This window comes from Rissa tridactyla, chromosome 10 (assembly GCF_028500815.1).
Source record: "Rissa tridactyla isolate bRisTri1 chromosome 10, bRisTri1.patW.cur.20221130, whole genome shotgun sequence".
Lineage (NCBI taxonomy): Eukaryota > Metazoa > Chordata > Aves > Charadriiformes > Laridae > Rissa > Rissa tridactyla.
In genome coordinates, this window is record NC_071475.1 from 8,426,451 (window position 1) to 8,439,829 (window position 13,379).

A 13,379-nucleotide genomic window follows, 5' to 3' on the forward strand; every position below is an offset into this window, starting at 1 on the left:
ACTGTTTCTGTATGGGAGCTTAAACACGCCTTTTTTCCCTCCTTTCCAGAAAGAAGACACAGCTCCTCCAGCAAGCCGCCTTTGACTCCTCCCTCCTCTTCAGTATTTTCCCTCATTCCATCTTTCCCTTCAAAAAACAAAGGTAGCAGTGGAAGTGGGAGCAATCGTTCATCCAGTGGAGGTACTAGTGCACCATCATCAAATTCCAAGTTGTTGAAATCACCCAAAGACAAGCTGCAGATCAGCGGAAACAACAGGTTAATGCATTCGGTACAGCATAGCAAAGTTCCCCATGATAAAATGTGAGTATGCGTTTTGACAAAGAATTAAATGTTATTACTTGCGTAGACACTGCTATATCAGTAGAATTTCCTTTTGTTTCAGAGGGTTTTTCGTTTAAGAGATACTCACTGTAAACTCCTCCCGATCTCTTCCAGCAGCCTAGTCTACGATTATAGATAATACTCAGGACTGTGTTGAACAAGAACTCTTGCAAAGCTGCATCTTAAATCACTATGATAAAGGTCATTGTACTAGGGGCTCTTAATTCTTTGATCTAATCAACATACTTTGATCATAAGGGAGTTTTAGCTCTGGTTCAGGTGATTTTTGACCTGCACACATGAGATTGCAAACCTGATAATATAATTTACTGTCACAGAACGGGACATTTCTCACTGGACATACCAGGCCCGTTGCAGTTGCTTTGGTGGTATGCTGTATCCGTAAATCCAAATAACAGTTTCTGAAGTCCCTGATGACTCCCTGAAATACTTAACAAGGAAATGGGGAAAAGAGGACAGAAGGGACATCGTAAAAAATGTGAAAATAAAAAAGATACGAGTAAGAAAACTGGGAATAAAGGAGGAAGGTCTACGTTTATTTGCATTGTGCATAGATCAGCGTATTGTTGAGTAATAACATATTTTAAGTATTTTCTGATAATTTACTACTATAATTTTCAATTTTCCCCCCTTTGTTTTTTGTAAATAATAGTATGACTCCATCTGTCAAAGTGGAAAAGATTCATCCAAAGATAGATGGTGCCCAACTGAAAGCTGCTGTTGGTCCAACTTGTTCTACTACTGTGAGTTCCTCAATAAAGACTGGCCTTAATTGTCCCTCAATACCAAAGCCACCCTTGCCTTCCCCTGGACAGATACTGAATGGTAAAGGTCTTCTCTCTGTGCCTCCATTTTTGGAAAAGAAACCTGAAGAAAATACAAATAATAGGAAATTTTTACATAAAAGATTGTCAGGTAATTGTTTTTAATTATTATTTGCTGTGTTCCTCTTAGTAGTGTTTCTATATAGAATATATAGAAAAAAGTTTCAGAAGTAAATTGAACACTTTTATAACACTGTTACTTGTAATTAGGTACGTTTTATGTATTAGAATTTAGATCTATAACTTGACATACTCTTAAAGGATGCAAACAACCTGAAATGGGGCTATTGCTTTCAGAAACCATGCAAACGTCAAAGGCCTGTCAATTCCTAGTTTTAAAATTGCGCACTTCTACTATCTTTAAAGATTTTTCTTTTCCTTCTTACTATATGGAAGGTCCAAATATATATAGAAAATGGAACAGCTAGCACCTCATAAACTCAAAAATGTAAACCCAGTCTGCTCTTTACACTTTTAAAACACAATAACTTTGAGTGTTAGTAGAATGGTAGAAAAGGTCTTAGCACCAAAAGCAACAACAAAGAAACCCCCATTTGTTTGTCACAGTTCGCATTGATGGTGACCTCTAATCCTAACGTGCAGGATCTGCTCCTCCTTTGGGGTCCCTTGCGGCTGTAAATTTCTCTATTCAGTTGGTGGACTTAAGATCTGTATTTCAGCACACCATAAACTTGCTGAGAGCGCAGAAAATTTTATTTGTACAATTTCATTGTGCATTTTTATTTGTACACTTGCCTGCGTTACATTTGAAAACGGTTTCCAAAATAGTTAATTTTTATAATGAAAATAAACATTAGTATTTCAAAATGTCTTTTGATAACTTTTCAATACTGTGTGCCTTTGACAGAGAGAGAATTTGATCCTGATATATACTGTGGTGTCATTGATGTGGAAACCAGGAAACCTTGTACTAGGTCTTTGACATGCAAGGTAGGATATCTTAATCACGATAAGATCGTGTAAAGTTTTAATTCATTTTCCTGAGGAATATGATAGAAAACAGAAAACTACAAATTTTTGCTGGCAGTAGTTACCACTGTAAATGGTACCTCTCAAAACGTGTTGCCCAGAACCAAGAAGGGATTGTTTTCAAAGTTGTTAATTATTTTTTCAAAAACATATTTCTTAAAGTAACCTGGAGATTTGTATTTTTGTATAAACCTTTTAAACGTGGATGTTGACGTGGGACAGATGATGTTACTCCTCATGTAGGTAGTAGGGGCCCGGCGCGTTGTTCTTTTTAGGGAAAACCTTTGGGTCATAGATCATGAATTTTAAAATTCCTCATAAGCATTAAAAGTATTATTTGCTTATGCAGGATTTCAATAAATAAAGCTCCTCCCCTTTCACATCCCCTGCTTTCCCCCCAGCAGAATCTGAAGCAGATACTTAGGAGGTATTTGTGTAAATAGGGCCAACTCAGAAATGAGTCTTCTGAAAAAGCCACGGATTAGAGTCACACTCTAAATTAAACAAGCCGTAAAAACCTTCAGTCAGATGAAGCGTTTCCCCTGGCTCAAAAATTTTGGGGGACAGAGAGGTATTGCTTAGTCCCGAGGAACGAAAAATCCAGATCCCCTGCAATTGTGTACCATTTAGCTGTTTTCCTGCAAAGCAGCTAACCTGTCAGTAGGGGAAGCATCTGGTAAATAAACCACCTACGGAACAAAGGTAAATGAAGCTGGTACTAACGACCCAGAGGAGCTGAACTTGGACACATTGCCCTTTTGGAATTACAGGGGGGAGGCAATTGTTTTGGTAATAGAGGAGGGAAAAGCGTCAAGATTTTACAAGAGAACTATGCAAATCAAAAGTGTAAATAAGAAAGAAAGTAAAAACATTCCTCAGCAATTCCTTATGTTATACCTACTCCTAAAATATTTTTTGAAATTGCTATTTGTGTCTGAATTACATAATAATAATTTTTAGCTACTAAAATGAGCCTGGTCAAACCTTTTCTGCCATATGGGGAAAAAAAAGTATGTGACTTTAACAATTCAGAAAAATAATTTCTATCTATTTCACTTTACCTGGAATTTGTGCCGTGTATATATACGTATACATTTTGCTCTGTGTAGCATTCAGGATACTCAAAAGGACTTTTGGGTTCTGTCTGACTGTGGATTCTGCTGTATTTTTTTTTGCATTCCTTAATACCTATTTGATTACGTTCATTTTCCAAGAGTAGAAAAATAGATCAAGAATAGGAAAATAGATTCCTTCTATAGTATATAGAAGGAACCAAAGTATTTTTATAAATATTTTTTGTCTCTCTCATTAGAAGTCTGATTTTAAACATTGTTGCGTTAAATATTTTCATAAATGAAAGTAAATATTTCGTATTTTTGGTTGTGCACTAGTTGGCAATTGAAATACCAATGTAAAAAAGATTTGCAGTTCTAGTCTTAACCTTGTAAGAACTTTGGCGGTTTCTTTTTTGAAAAGAAATTCAAAAGAAGCCTTTTGCTTAATTGCTGATTTTGGTTATTTTGTATCAGACAGAGATATAGTCAACCACCAAGCGATTTCAACGTTTGTTTTCTAAGTCATTCTTCCGTTTGTTTACTAAACCATGAGTGTGATGATTTTCTCTGTTTTTGAGCTCCAGACATGTGTTTTGAGTGTTTGATTTCCACAAATCTAATAGCCTGGGATTAATGATTTGTTCGTGGTTTTGCAGACACATTCCTTAACCCAGCGGAGGGCTGTACAGGGTCGAAGAAAACGATTTGATGTGTTATTAGCCGAGCACAAAAGCAAAACCAGGGAAAAGGAACTTCTTCGACATTCGGATCATCATCAGCAGATGCCCCCTCTCAGGGAACCACATCCCTCACCTACTAAAACTTCCCAGGAGCTGCACCAAAATTCTCATGGAGTTACTCTTACAGAATCAAAGCCTTTATTACCTAATAAACCCAAACCTCACCCCCCCAGTCTTCCAAGGTAAGGAAAACCTGCAGATCCAATGGTATGGAATTAATACTGATAGCTTCATCAGGTGGATTTTGGGAGAGCAATATGCACCTGTTGGACGGGGCAGTATTTTTGCTCTAGGCCTGGTGACTGCCTGCAATTAGCAATTAACGTGCTGAGCTGTAACTCTTAGCGAGGAGGGCTTGATGTTTGAAATAGTAAAATCTGACTTGCGTCAGTGAAAATGGTTCAGCAACGATTGGGCAATGCTTCTTTCCCAGGGGCACCATCCTGTCCTTCCTCTCGCTAGATGTCTTATGAGACTATGGAAAATATGAGAAATCTGTTAATGTAGATTTCTTTCTGTTAGTAATAGTAAGCACTTAAGCCTGGAATTTTTAACTAGACTTGGTTCAATAACACCTTTATGCTTGCCTTGCCCAGGCCTCCAGGCTGTCCAGCCCAGCACAGTGGAAATGCCCCCAGCGAGTCTCCTTCTGTCCACGAGTCCCCGCACCCTCCCTTGCCTGCAGCTGAGCCAGCATCTCGGTTATCCAGTGATGAGGGAGAATGTGATGAAAAAGAAGAGCCTGTTGAAAAACTGGATTGTCATTATTCAGGTCATCATCCTCAACCAGCCGCTGTACGTTCTAAGTAAAAGTTAACCTTGGTCTTTCGCTGGCTCTGAACTTGTAAACAAATTACTTGGGAGTTTTCAGGGTGGTTTTCTACTGAATATGTGAAAATTTTTTGCCTAGATTTTAAGAAAAATATTTTCTTGCCTAGTAGGCAGTGAAGGTTTAACTGTAGTTGCAAAGTTAAACGTACTAAAAAAATCTGTTTGGAGCTCACTTTCCCAATACAAAAGAAATCAAAATGCCAAAATGCTGAAGGTGAAATTGGTAACGGCTCTGAAGGGCTGTGGTCGTGGAATGACGACACGTAAACAGTGCCTTTTGGGTGAGATTTTGTTATTGCACTTCCCACACACATACACATTTTTTACTCAAGGTGCCAGTTCATCACAGTAAAGGTAGGAGTCATTTGTTGTTATTTAAATCTTGACCAAAGCTAGTCAGTCTCAATAAAAGCACAAGTTTTGTTGCCTAGCCTATATATCAAATTATCTTTTTTTTAAAAAAAAAAAAAAAAAAAAAAAAAAAAAAAAACTACGAGCAGATAGTTGATAGCTCCTCAGAAGTAGGTGTTACATACAATGTTTTTGTAAACACACGCTACTGTCCTTACCTGTTTAGTCAGAGGGATTCAAATTTGACTGCTGCTTTTGGTCATAAGTATGGAAGTATCAGATTGGAAGAAAATGATCCAAATATATCAAGTTGAAAATTTTAAAGTACTTGTTATACCATAGAAATAAAAATTCTAATTTATATTTTTTTATCCTTCATTTAAACTTCTAAAAGCGTATTCATTTTGCAATATTTATTTATAAACAAGTGCGTTGTTCTTCAGAGAGTTGTTACGGAAAGTAGAAAACCCCAATAAAAATCTGTCTTTTCAGTTTTGCACATTTGGTAGTCGGCAAATTGGAAGAGGTTATTACGTGTTTGACAAGCGGTGGAACCATATTCGATGTGCACTTGACTTCATGTTGGAGAAGCATCTTAATTCACAGATGTGGAAGTGAGTAGAAGTGAAAGAGTTCTTGTTCTTCTTGGTATTTGCAGATGAAGCCTGTGATTCCAGTTAAAGAACAGGAATCTTGTGTTCAGATTAATCAGATCAAGGGTTGATAGTTTATGCTTTACATTTTTTTGCAATAATTAATTTAAGAAAATATTTTAGTAGTATCAACCAGCCTCAAGATACAGGCACTTTAATGTAGCATCATTAGACTGGTTGTTACTCCAAAGAATGATAGCTATGTAGGTGTTTATTTGTTTTTCTGTCCACCTGCAGGAAAATTCCCCCAGCATCTAGCAACACAGCAGCAGTTCGTGCACCACATCGGACAAACTCGATGCCTGCTTCACAGTACGGTGTCAGCGCGGCAGGTTTCCTCTTACCCACCACGGTTATGTCCTCGCCAGCGTTGGTATCTCCTTCCTGTGTGTCTCTGAATAATAAATCGGTACCATCACATGGAACGACACTAAATGCCAATCCTGCTACTTTGGGTGCAGTGGATCCTGTCTGCAGTATGCAATCAAGACAAGTGTCTTCGTCCCCTTCAACACCTACAGTGCTTTCCTCTGTACCTTCACCTATGCCCAGCAAACCTCAGAAAATGAAATCCAGCAAATCTTTTAAACCTAAGGAATCTTCTGCTGGCAGTGGCACCTGTAACAGTACCGGCAGCGTCAGTAGCAGCAGCGGCTCAGGAAAGAAGCGTAAAAACAGTTCCGCACTGCTAGCACCTTCTCATTCCACAGAGTCCTTTAGAAAAAACTGTGTGGTTAACTCTGGAAACTCGGGGACCTCCTATCATCCCTCGGTGACGGCTTCGTCCCACAGCATTGGCCTCAACTGTATGACTAGCAAAGCTAACTCCGTTAGCCTCAAACACGACCAATCAGGGAGGGGTCCTCCGACTGGAAGCCCTGCAGAATCCATAAAGAGGATGAGTGTGATGATGAACAGCAGCGACTCCACGCTCTCCTTGGGGCCGTTTGTTCATCAGTCCAGCGAGCTGACTGTAAACTCACACAGCAGTTTCTCACATTCGCATACTTCCCTTGACAAATTAATAGGAAAGAAAAGAAAGTGCTCACCTGGTTCAAGCAGCATAAACAGCAGCAGCAGCAGCAGCAAATCAAACAAAGTTGCCAAATTGACATCGGTGAACAATGTTCATGCAAAACACACTGGTGCAATCCCAGGGACGCAAGGACTGATGAACAATTCTCTTTTTCATCAGGTATGAAATTTTGTCTCGACCTAAGCCAATATGATCGTGCCTCTTCGCATGCTTATTTACATGTGTTCCCTTAATTATTAGCTAGCCAATTCCGGATCCTGTTCAAGTAAAAGATAGTTCTCTTATTTGTCCACTACGCATTTTGAGTGTTTTTATAGTACATTTACACAAGATTTTTATAAATACTCTTATAAAGCGTAGCCTTTTTTATAAAGTAACCTTAAATACAACGTTCCAAGTACCTTAGATGTTGCCTGTGAATTGCTCTCGGATGAAATTCAGTCCTCACATTTAAAAAAAAAAAAATTTCAAAAATAAATCTTGCCAGCCAGCCAGGGAACTGAGCTGCATGTCTCAGCCTGACTTTTTGTTTCTGTGTCAGTAATAAACAGTCTACAAAGTGGAACGTAGCGGTGCTGATAACAGAACTGTGATACTGTGATAAAATAAGCCTATTACCCCAAGGTGTCATTGGCTAACTTCTTAGTAATAACAAGATTAAATGTTATAAATAAGATAGAAACCTTTTTAGTCAGTAAAGCAAGCAGATTTACTATAGAGGAAGCAGATCTCGTGACTATGCGAGATCCCGTTTTAAAAATTAGTTTGGGGTTTTGTTTTTTGAAATAAGTCACACTGGAAAAGTTGTATATTGGGAGAGAAAGTTCTTGATAAGTTAGGATGAGAGGTAATTTAGAAACCGGTAGCTCAGAATTCTTAATAACAGTATTCAAATTGACTTGGCGGATCACTCGGAGGGGTAAAAATAATTTGATACAACTCGAGGAGAGTATAGAAGATGGAACTGCAGTATAAATACAGGAGAAATATAATTAGAGTGAATTAAGGAAGGAAATCGTGTCTGAAACCATTATAACTTTAAAGAGCTTTAGCTTGAGAATTGTCAAGTCTCGGGGAAGCCCCACCGCATGTTAGTGGTGTCCCATTGTCTGCTGATTCTCCCCAAAATATGCTCTGGTTATCCAGAAAATGACTTTTAAGGGCACCTGCGCTATCAGCCTGGCTCACTCATCCTTCTCTCTCTTTTGCTTGCCCAAAAGCCGAAGGCACGTCCCTGATAGCTGAGCGCACCGCGGTGAGAAACCAACTGGACAATTTTCACTACAAGCAAAACCTCCATCTGGATTTCTGGACTCCAAGATGCCTTGAGTTTTCCCAACTTCCCATGGTCCTCAGGTGTGGAAATCTACTGGACTGTCACTTAAACAAGGAATTTCCCTGAAGCCATGTCTGTAGCAGCGAATATACTAGAAACGGACACTGGATGAAGTTCAGCCACGTAATTGCTCTTATCAGTGTTAAGGGTGGTCTGGACTGTTTGCTACAAACCTGTGAGATTTTCCTTACAGGAGTACATCATCTTGCCACTATTTGACAATAGATTGGTTGGGCAAACGAATGTTTTCTGGGGGGAAATAAACGTTACTGTGGACTTATTTTTATACTGACGGTGTCTTTTGTAGGTGATAGCTAACCAGAGAGACACCCTCAACGGAGAGGACCCCGCGACAAGGGGGGAAAAACGTGTGAGGCACAATGGAAAGAAGCCCTCAAGAAGGGAAATATGGCTTTAGTGTTTTTATAGCAATGTTCCTTTAATGGAATAGAAAAATAGCACAATTCAAAAAATAGTCTGTGTTTTGCCCAGCCTTTTGCAAGTAATTTGGGATAAGAAGCTATCAGGAGTTTAAAAAAAAAAACAACAAAACAACCACGAAACAAACTCAACAAAACCCAGAAAAACTTGTTTGAGGCCATCGCTCAGAAAACAAGTATAAAAATGTCGTACTTGCATGATACAAAACCTGTTTTCTATTCTTTTGAATGAGATTTGATTGCAGAAGAAAATAAAAGTAAATTTTGTTTTTTAAAAATATCCAAAACCATCAAACGGACAAAGGCAAAATAACCTCTAAAACTATATGCCCAAAGAACGTATTTATTGACCTATACTGTATACCGTAGGCCTTTGTTATTTTAAAAAAATAAACAATTTTATTGGTTAAATTAGGCTGGATTTGTCTTCCAGCCTGTAAAAAAAAAAAAAAAAGCCCTTTTAAAACTAAGTATTTAAAGTATTTAAGTATTTTCTAAAAAATATAAAAGTCAGTTACTTTATGCCTTGTTTGTATAACTAAATCCTTAACAAGTTATGCTTTCAACCGCTCAGTAAGATTTTTATTATTATTTTTTTTTTCCCCCAAAATTCTGGAATAAAGGCCAATTTGACAGCTGAGTTCACCGCAAAGCGCAGATTTATGCATCAGTCATCCCACACCTACCCAGCCTTTACCAATAAAGGGGGCTTTACACAGTTTTATATAGTCCAGTCAATTTTTATGAACTATTTTGTCTTGCTTCGAAACACCTCAAAAGTGAATTCTGCTAAAGGGCTTACCGTATTGTGATCTGATCCGTCTGGATGTTTTTGTTAAGTTTTTAAACATCAGGTGAAGTCTCAAAACTGACTAAACTTTTATTAAGGGGCAAAGCAAAGGAAAAACAAATTCCTAACCAAGAAGATATTATTTTATTTTTTTTTTTTTTTTTCCTCTGCCTTAAAGGGGCACCAGCTATTGCTGAGAAGAGACAATCTGAGCCTGCCCAGTTGTTCGTGGAGCCCAGCCTTCTCCCCAGTTCTGGTGGCAAGTCGTACATCAGGGAATCCAAAGCCACTCTGAGTAGCAGTTGCTTTAGTTGTTTACCTGACGATGCTTTCAGTTTAACCTGAACTTGCTACGAAACCCTTCTTACGCAGCAACACAACAAGAAGCCTCTATGCAGACACTTTAGCTTTGAATCCATACAAAAGATCCCATTGAGAAAGCAACGTACTACAGACGCTTATTATGCAAACTTTAAAAAAAAAAAAAAAAAAAACCAAAACACAAAAACAAATAATAAATAGACGACTTTCCAGGAACAAAAGGATTCGTGTTTAATAAGATGCCCTGTTGAAAGGATTGTTAGAACTGCGATTGGTTTAGCGTTAAAGGAACCAAAGTGATATGCCACAAAGAGAAATCAAAGAGTATTAAATCCTGCATGTTCGGAGTGAAATCCACGCTCTGATGAAGCCCCTGGGGCAGAGCTTCCACGTCAGGATAGCGTCACTCACAAGTGCAATTTGACTCTTGATAGACACAAAGGTAAAGGAAACACAAATTTGGCGAGATTGAACGCTAGCGAGTTTGTGATCAAACTCTCCTTTTTTCCTTTTTTTTTTTTTAAGGTTCTGTTGATCTGAAAGCATAAATGGCAAATTCGTGCTCCTTCGATAGCGTGCAGACGCGTTAAAAAGTGTAATTCCTGCTGGCTGCTCGTACGGAGCCAGCGTCTGCCGTCACCCGTGTCCTGCGGGTTTAAGCCATTGGGAGCCGAGAGGTAGAACATCCGAAATCCCGTCTGCCCTTGAGCATAGACCTGCTTCGATGTTGTTATGTTTTAGATCTTGGTTATAAGCAGAACATTGTTCCTGAAGCTTTTATTGTCACATAGTTCTTACTGTAAATAATTAAGGAAGCTTAAAATTAATTTTCCTTGCAAAATTGAATTTGCAGTGGCTGGGTTGTTTCTAGACAGATTTTGGTATTAATTTAAGAGATACAGTTTTTATAGTCTTTCCAACTTCTCGTTATGACTCCTGCAGTTTTCTTAACCTAAAAAATTGCTGCAATGATGAACAAAGAATTATACAAGAAAAAAAAAAGCATACTTTTGTATCTTTATTTTGGAATTTCTTGTTCTATTATAAATATTGAAGTATCCCTATTTCAGAAGACATATTTTGTTAATTGATTGTACATATTTAAATATGTATTTTTGCACAGGTCTTTTTTTCTTATATCCAGTTTTGGTACAATTGAGATCATCTAGTATTTATTTATTAATTAATTAAAAAAAAAAAAAGCAGGAAAAAAAAAAGCAAATACCTTTTTATAATTTGAAGTGGTTCACTGCCAAGCCAATAGCTAACATGCCTACTTTGCGACTTTTAAGGGATGCCTCCGTTTTGTGAAAGCTTGTGTCCCTTTTCACGTCTTGGGGGAGTGGAGACGCGCGAAGCGGCGCCCGGGTCCCGCGCTCGGGTTCTGCTTCTCCTTCTGCCGCCGGAACCCGAGCGTGGGACCGGAGCCGAACTGGTCCATCCGGCATCGCTTATCCACTTGCCTGATTCCCAGAGGACTACATTTAGTTAAGTGACACACTGCTTCTCTCTCTCTCTCTCTCTCTTTTTTTTTTTTTCCCCCTAGTGTTTGTGTGCGTGTGTGTGCGCATTCGTGTGGGTCTCATGTGGTTTAAAAACTAACGGAAAAACTGAAAGTGCCTGATATAACTAGTTTTAAGCTTGGACTGTTTAGACAGCTTCTCCTTAAAAGACTTGAATGTTCAGTTGAAATTTTGGAGCTTGCTTTTTCCACCGATATATAATATATGTGTGCGCGTATATACGTATGTGTGCGTGTACATGTATATACACATACATATATATATATAGTCTGAAATTAATGAGATGGGTTGACAAACGAAAGCGAATGATGCTGGTAGCTTTTGTAAAATCTTTTAATTAGAGTACCTTGTGTTGGAACGATCCCATCGATAACTCATATTTAATACAACGCCGAAATATGGTTTTAACCAGCAGTTTATTGAACTGCCTCATTTTGGGAAGGGAGGGGTATTAATTCATACATGAAATAATTTAGAAAACGTTCGAAATAGTCGGTATTCCAGGAAAAAACAAACAAACAAAAAAAACCGAGTAAGTACCTCTTAAAACCATTAGAAAATAAAGATGTGATTTCCACATGGCATTTCTAAGGCAGTTGTCTTCCTGTAAGAGTTCTCTTGCCAAGGAATCTCTCTCTCGTCTTTCACTCGTTCTGTCCCGGAGGAGGGAATTGGGCTTGGAAAGATTCTTAAATGTTTCACTGCTCAGCAGAAAATAATCATTTTTACCTTTCGTGCAAGATATTTTACGTTTTAAGGGTAATTTGAAAATGAGCACTACATAATGTCAATGTGAATGTAGGCCTCGGAAGCATCTTGCTCGGTGTTGAGCCTGGTTCTAAAAGCAATCTCCTGTGTAAAATGTGTGAATAGTTTGATAATTTGTATACATAATCAAGAGCATCTGATCAGCTGAACTCTGTGTTGGCTGCTGTATAGTACATGAACAAATGTCATGGGATAGAAAAAATTACTTTGGATATTTAAAAGAAAAAAATAAATATATAGTCTATTTGTTTTGTAACAAGTTTCTGTAAATAAAATAATTTATACTATTTATAAGAAAAAGTTGTGCTTTGCTTCATGAAAAAGATTAGTTTGTTGAACAAACATGTTACTAAACAAGGCAATAAAATTAGGACTTTTCAATAAATGAGGTTGGTTGCATGGAATACATTATATGTTTCTGCTTCATTATAAAATCATTCACCATTAAAGGAAAACGTTATCTGTATCGGTGCCTATGTGAAATAATTTCAGAGAATTGGACCTGGTCAAATTCTGTCGCTGCACGTCGGCGTCGCGGCTGCACCTACCGCGGGGCTGGGACCTGGTTTTGAGCGGTGCCTGCATCGACCCCGCGGTGGTTATCCCGTGCCAAGGACGGTTTGTTATTTAAAGTTCATGCTTTATTGTTTTCTAAATAGACTAATGAGAAGCAGCTCTTACAACCCCAAATTTGGTATGTTGCATGATCATTTTTCCTTTTTTTTTTTGTTTTTTTTTTTTTTTTCCTTAAAAAAAAAAAAGCATCTTCCATGTTTTCACAGTGTAAAGACCCAGGGTGTGAATTCAGCAGGTTGAAATACTCCTGCGGGCTTTTTTCTGCATGGGACTCGCATGCGGTGGATGCCTTCTGAGGAGCTGGTAAAATTCCTGTTCATGGGGTAGGAATTCATAGTTCCATCCATGGCAATGCTTCCTTTATTCTCTCTCTCTCTTATAGCAGCAAGAAAAAAAGTTTTCTTTAGTATTTGGAATAAATGCTACAAGACGCAAATGGGGAGGGTCGGGCAGCAAGCAGCTTTGCCTTTTTACAAGTCCTTATCGTATTTCTACACTTAGTATCTTTGTGTTGACTGAAGATTTTTATTTATTTTCTTGTCTCACCTTCCTGCGAATACCTCTTCTTTTCCAGTAGCGATTCCTGATGTCTGCTCCACCCTGTGAGCTGCGGGCGCCGGAGACGGGAGCTGGTGGAGCGGAGCCGAGCTCTCCGCTTGCCATCAGTTGGGCACGTCTGTGACTCTGAGCCGTCTCTGCTTCAATGCTGAAGGTTTAACTCTGCTTTTAAAGGGTTCTGTAGCCTCTAAAACTGGGAAAGTGAAGAAAGGGGGGGGGGGAAAGTTGCATTTATCCCGTAGA

The 13,379-nt window shown here is 38.5% G+C and overlaps 1 protein-coding gene across 5 annotated transcripts in view; it reads left to right on the forward strand.

The window, feature by feature from the left end:
* The window catches only part of ATXN7 (ataxin 7), an 86,371-nt gene extending 76,462 nt beyond the window's left edge, over window positions 1–9,909 (forward strand). For all 5 annotated transcript variants that reach the window (XM_054216531.1, XM_054216532.1, XM_054216533.1 and 2 more), the window contains 8 exons: window positions 50–302; window positions 997–1,259; window positions 2,037–2,119; window positions 3,870–4,135; window positions 4,550–4,748; window positions 5,628–5,749; window positions 6,026–6,983; window positions 8,045–9,909. In XM_054216531.1, the coding sequence (XP_054072506.1) occupies window positions 50–302; window positions 997–1,259; window positions 2,037–2,119; window positions 3,870–4,135; window positions 4,550–4,748; window positions 5,628–5,749; window positions 6,026–6,983; window positions 8,045–8,062 (2,162 nt within the window). In that variant the 3' untranslated portion in view covers window positions 8,063–9,909. The remainder of the gene's footprint in view (window positions 1–49; window positions 303–996; window positions 1,260–2,036; window positions 2,120–3,869; window positions 4,136–4,549; window positions 4,749–5,627; window positions 5,750–6,025; window positions 6,984–8,044) is intronic.
* The last annotated feature ends 3,470 nt before the right edge of the window (window positions 9,910–13,379 follow it).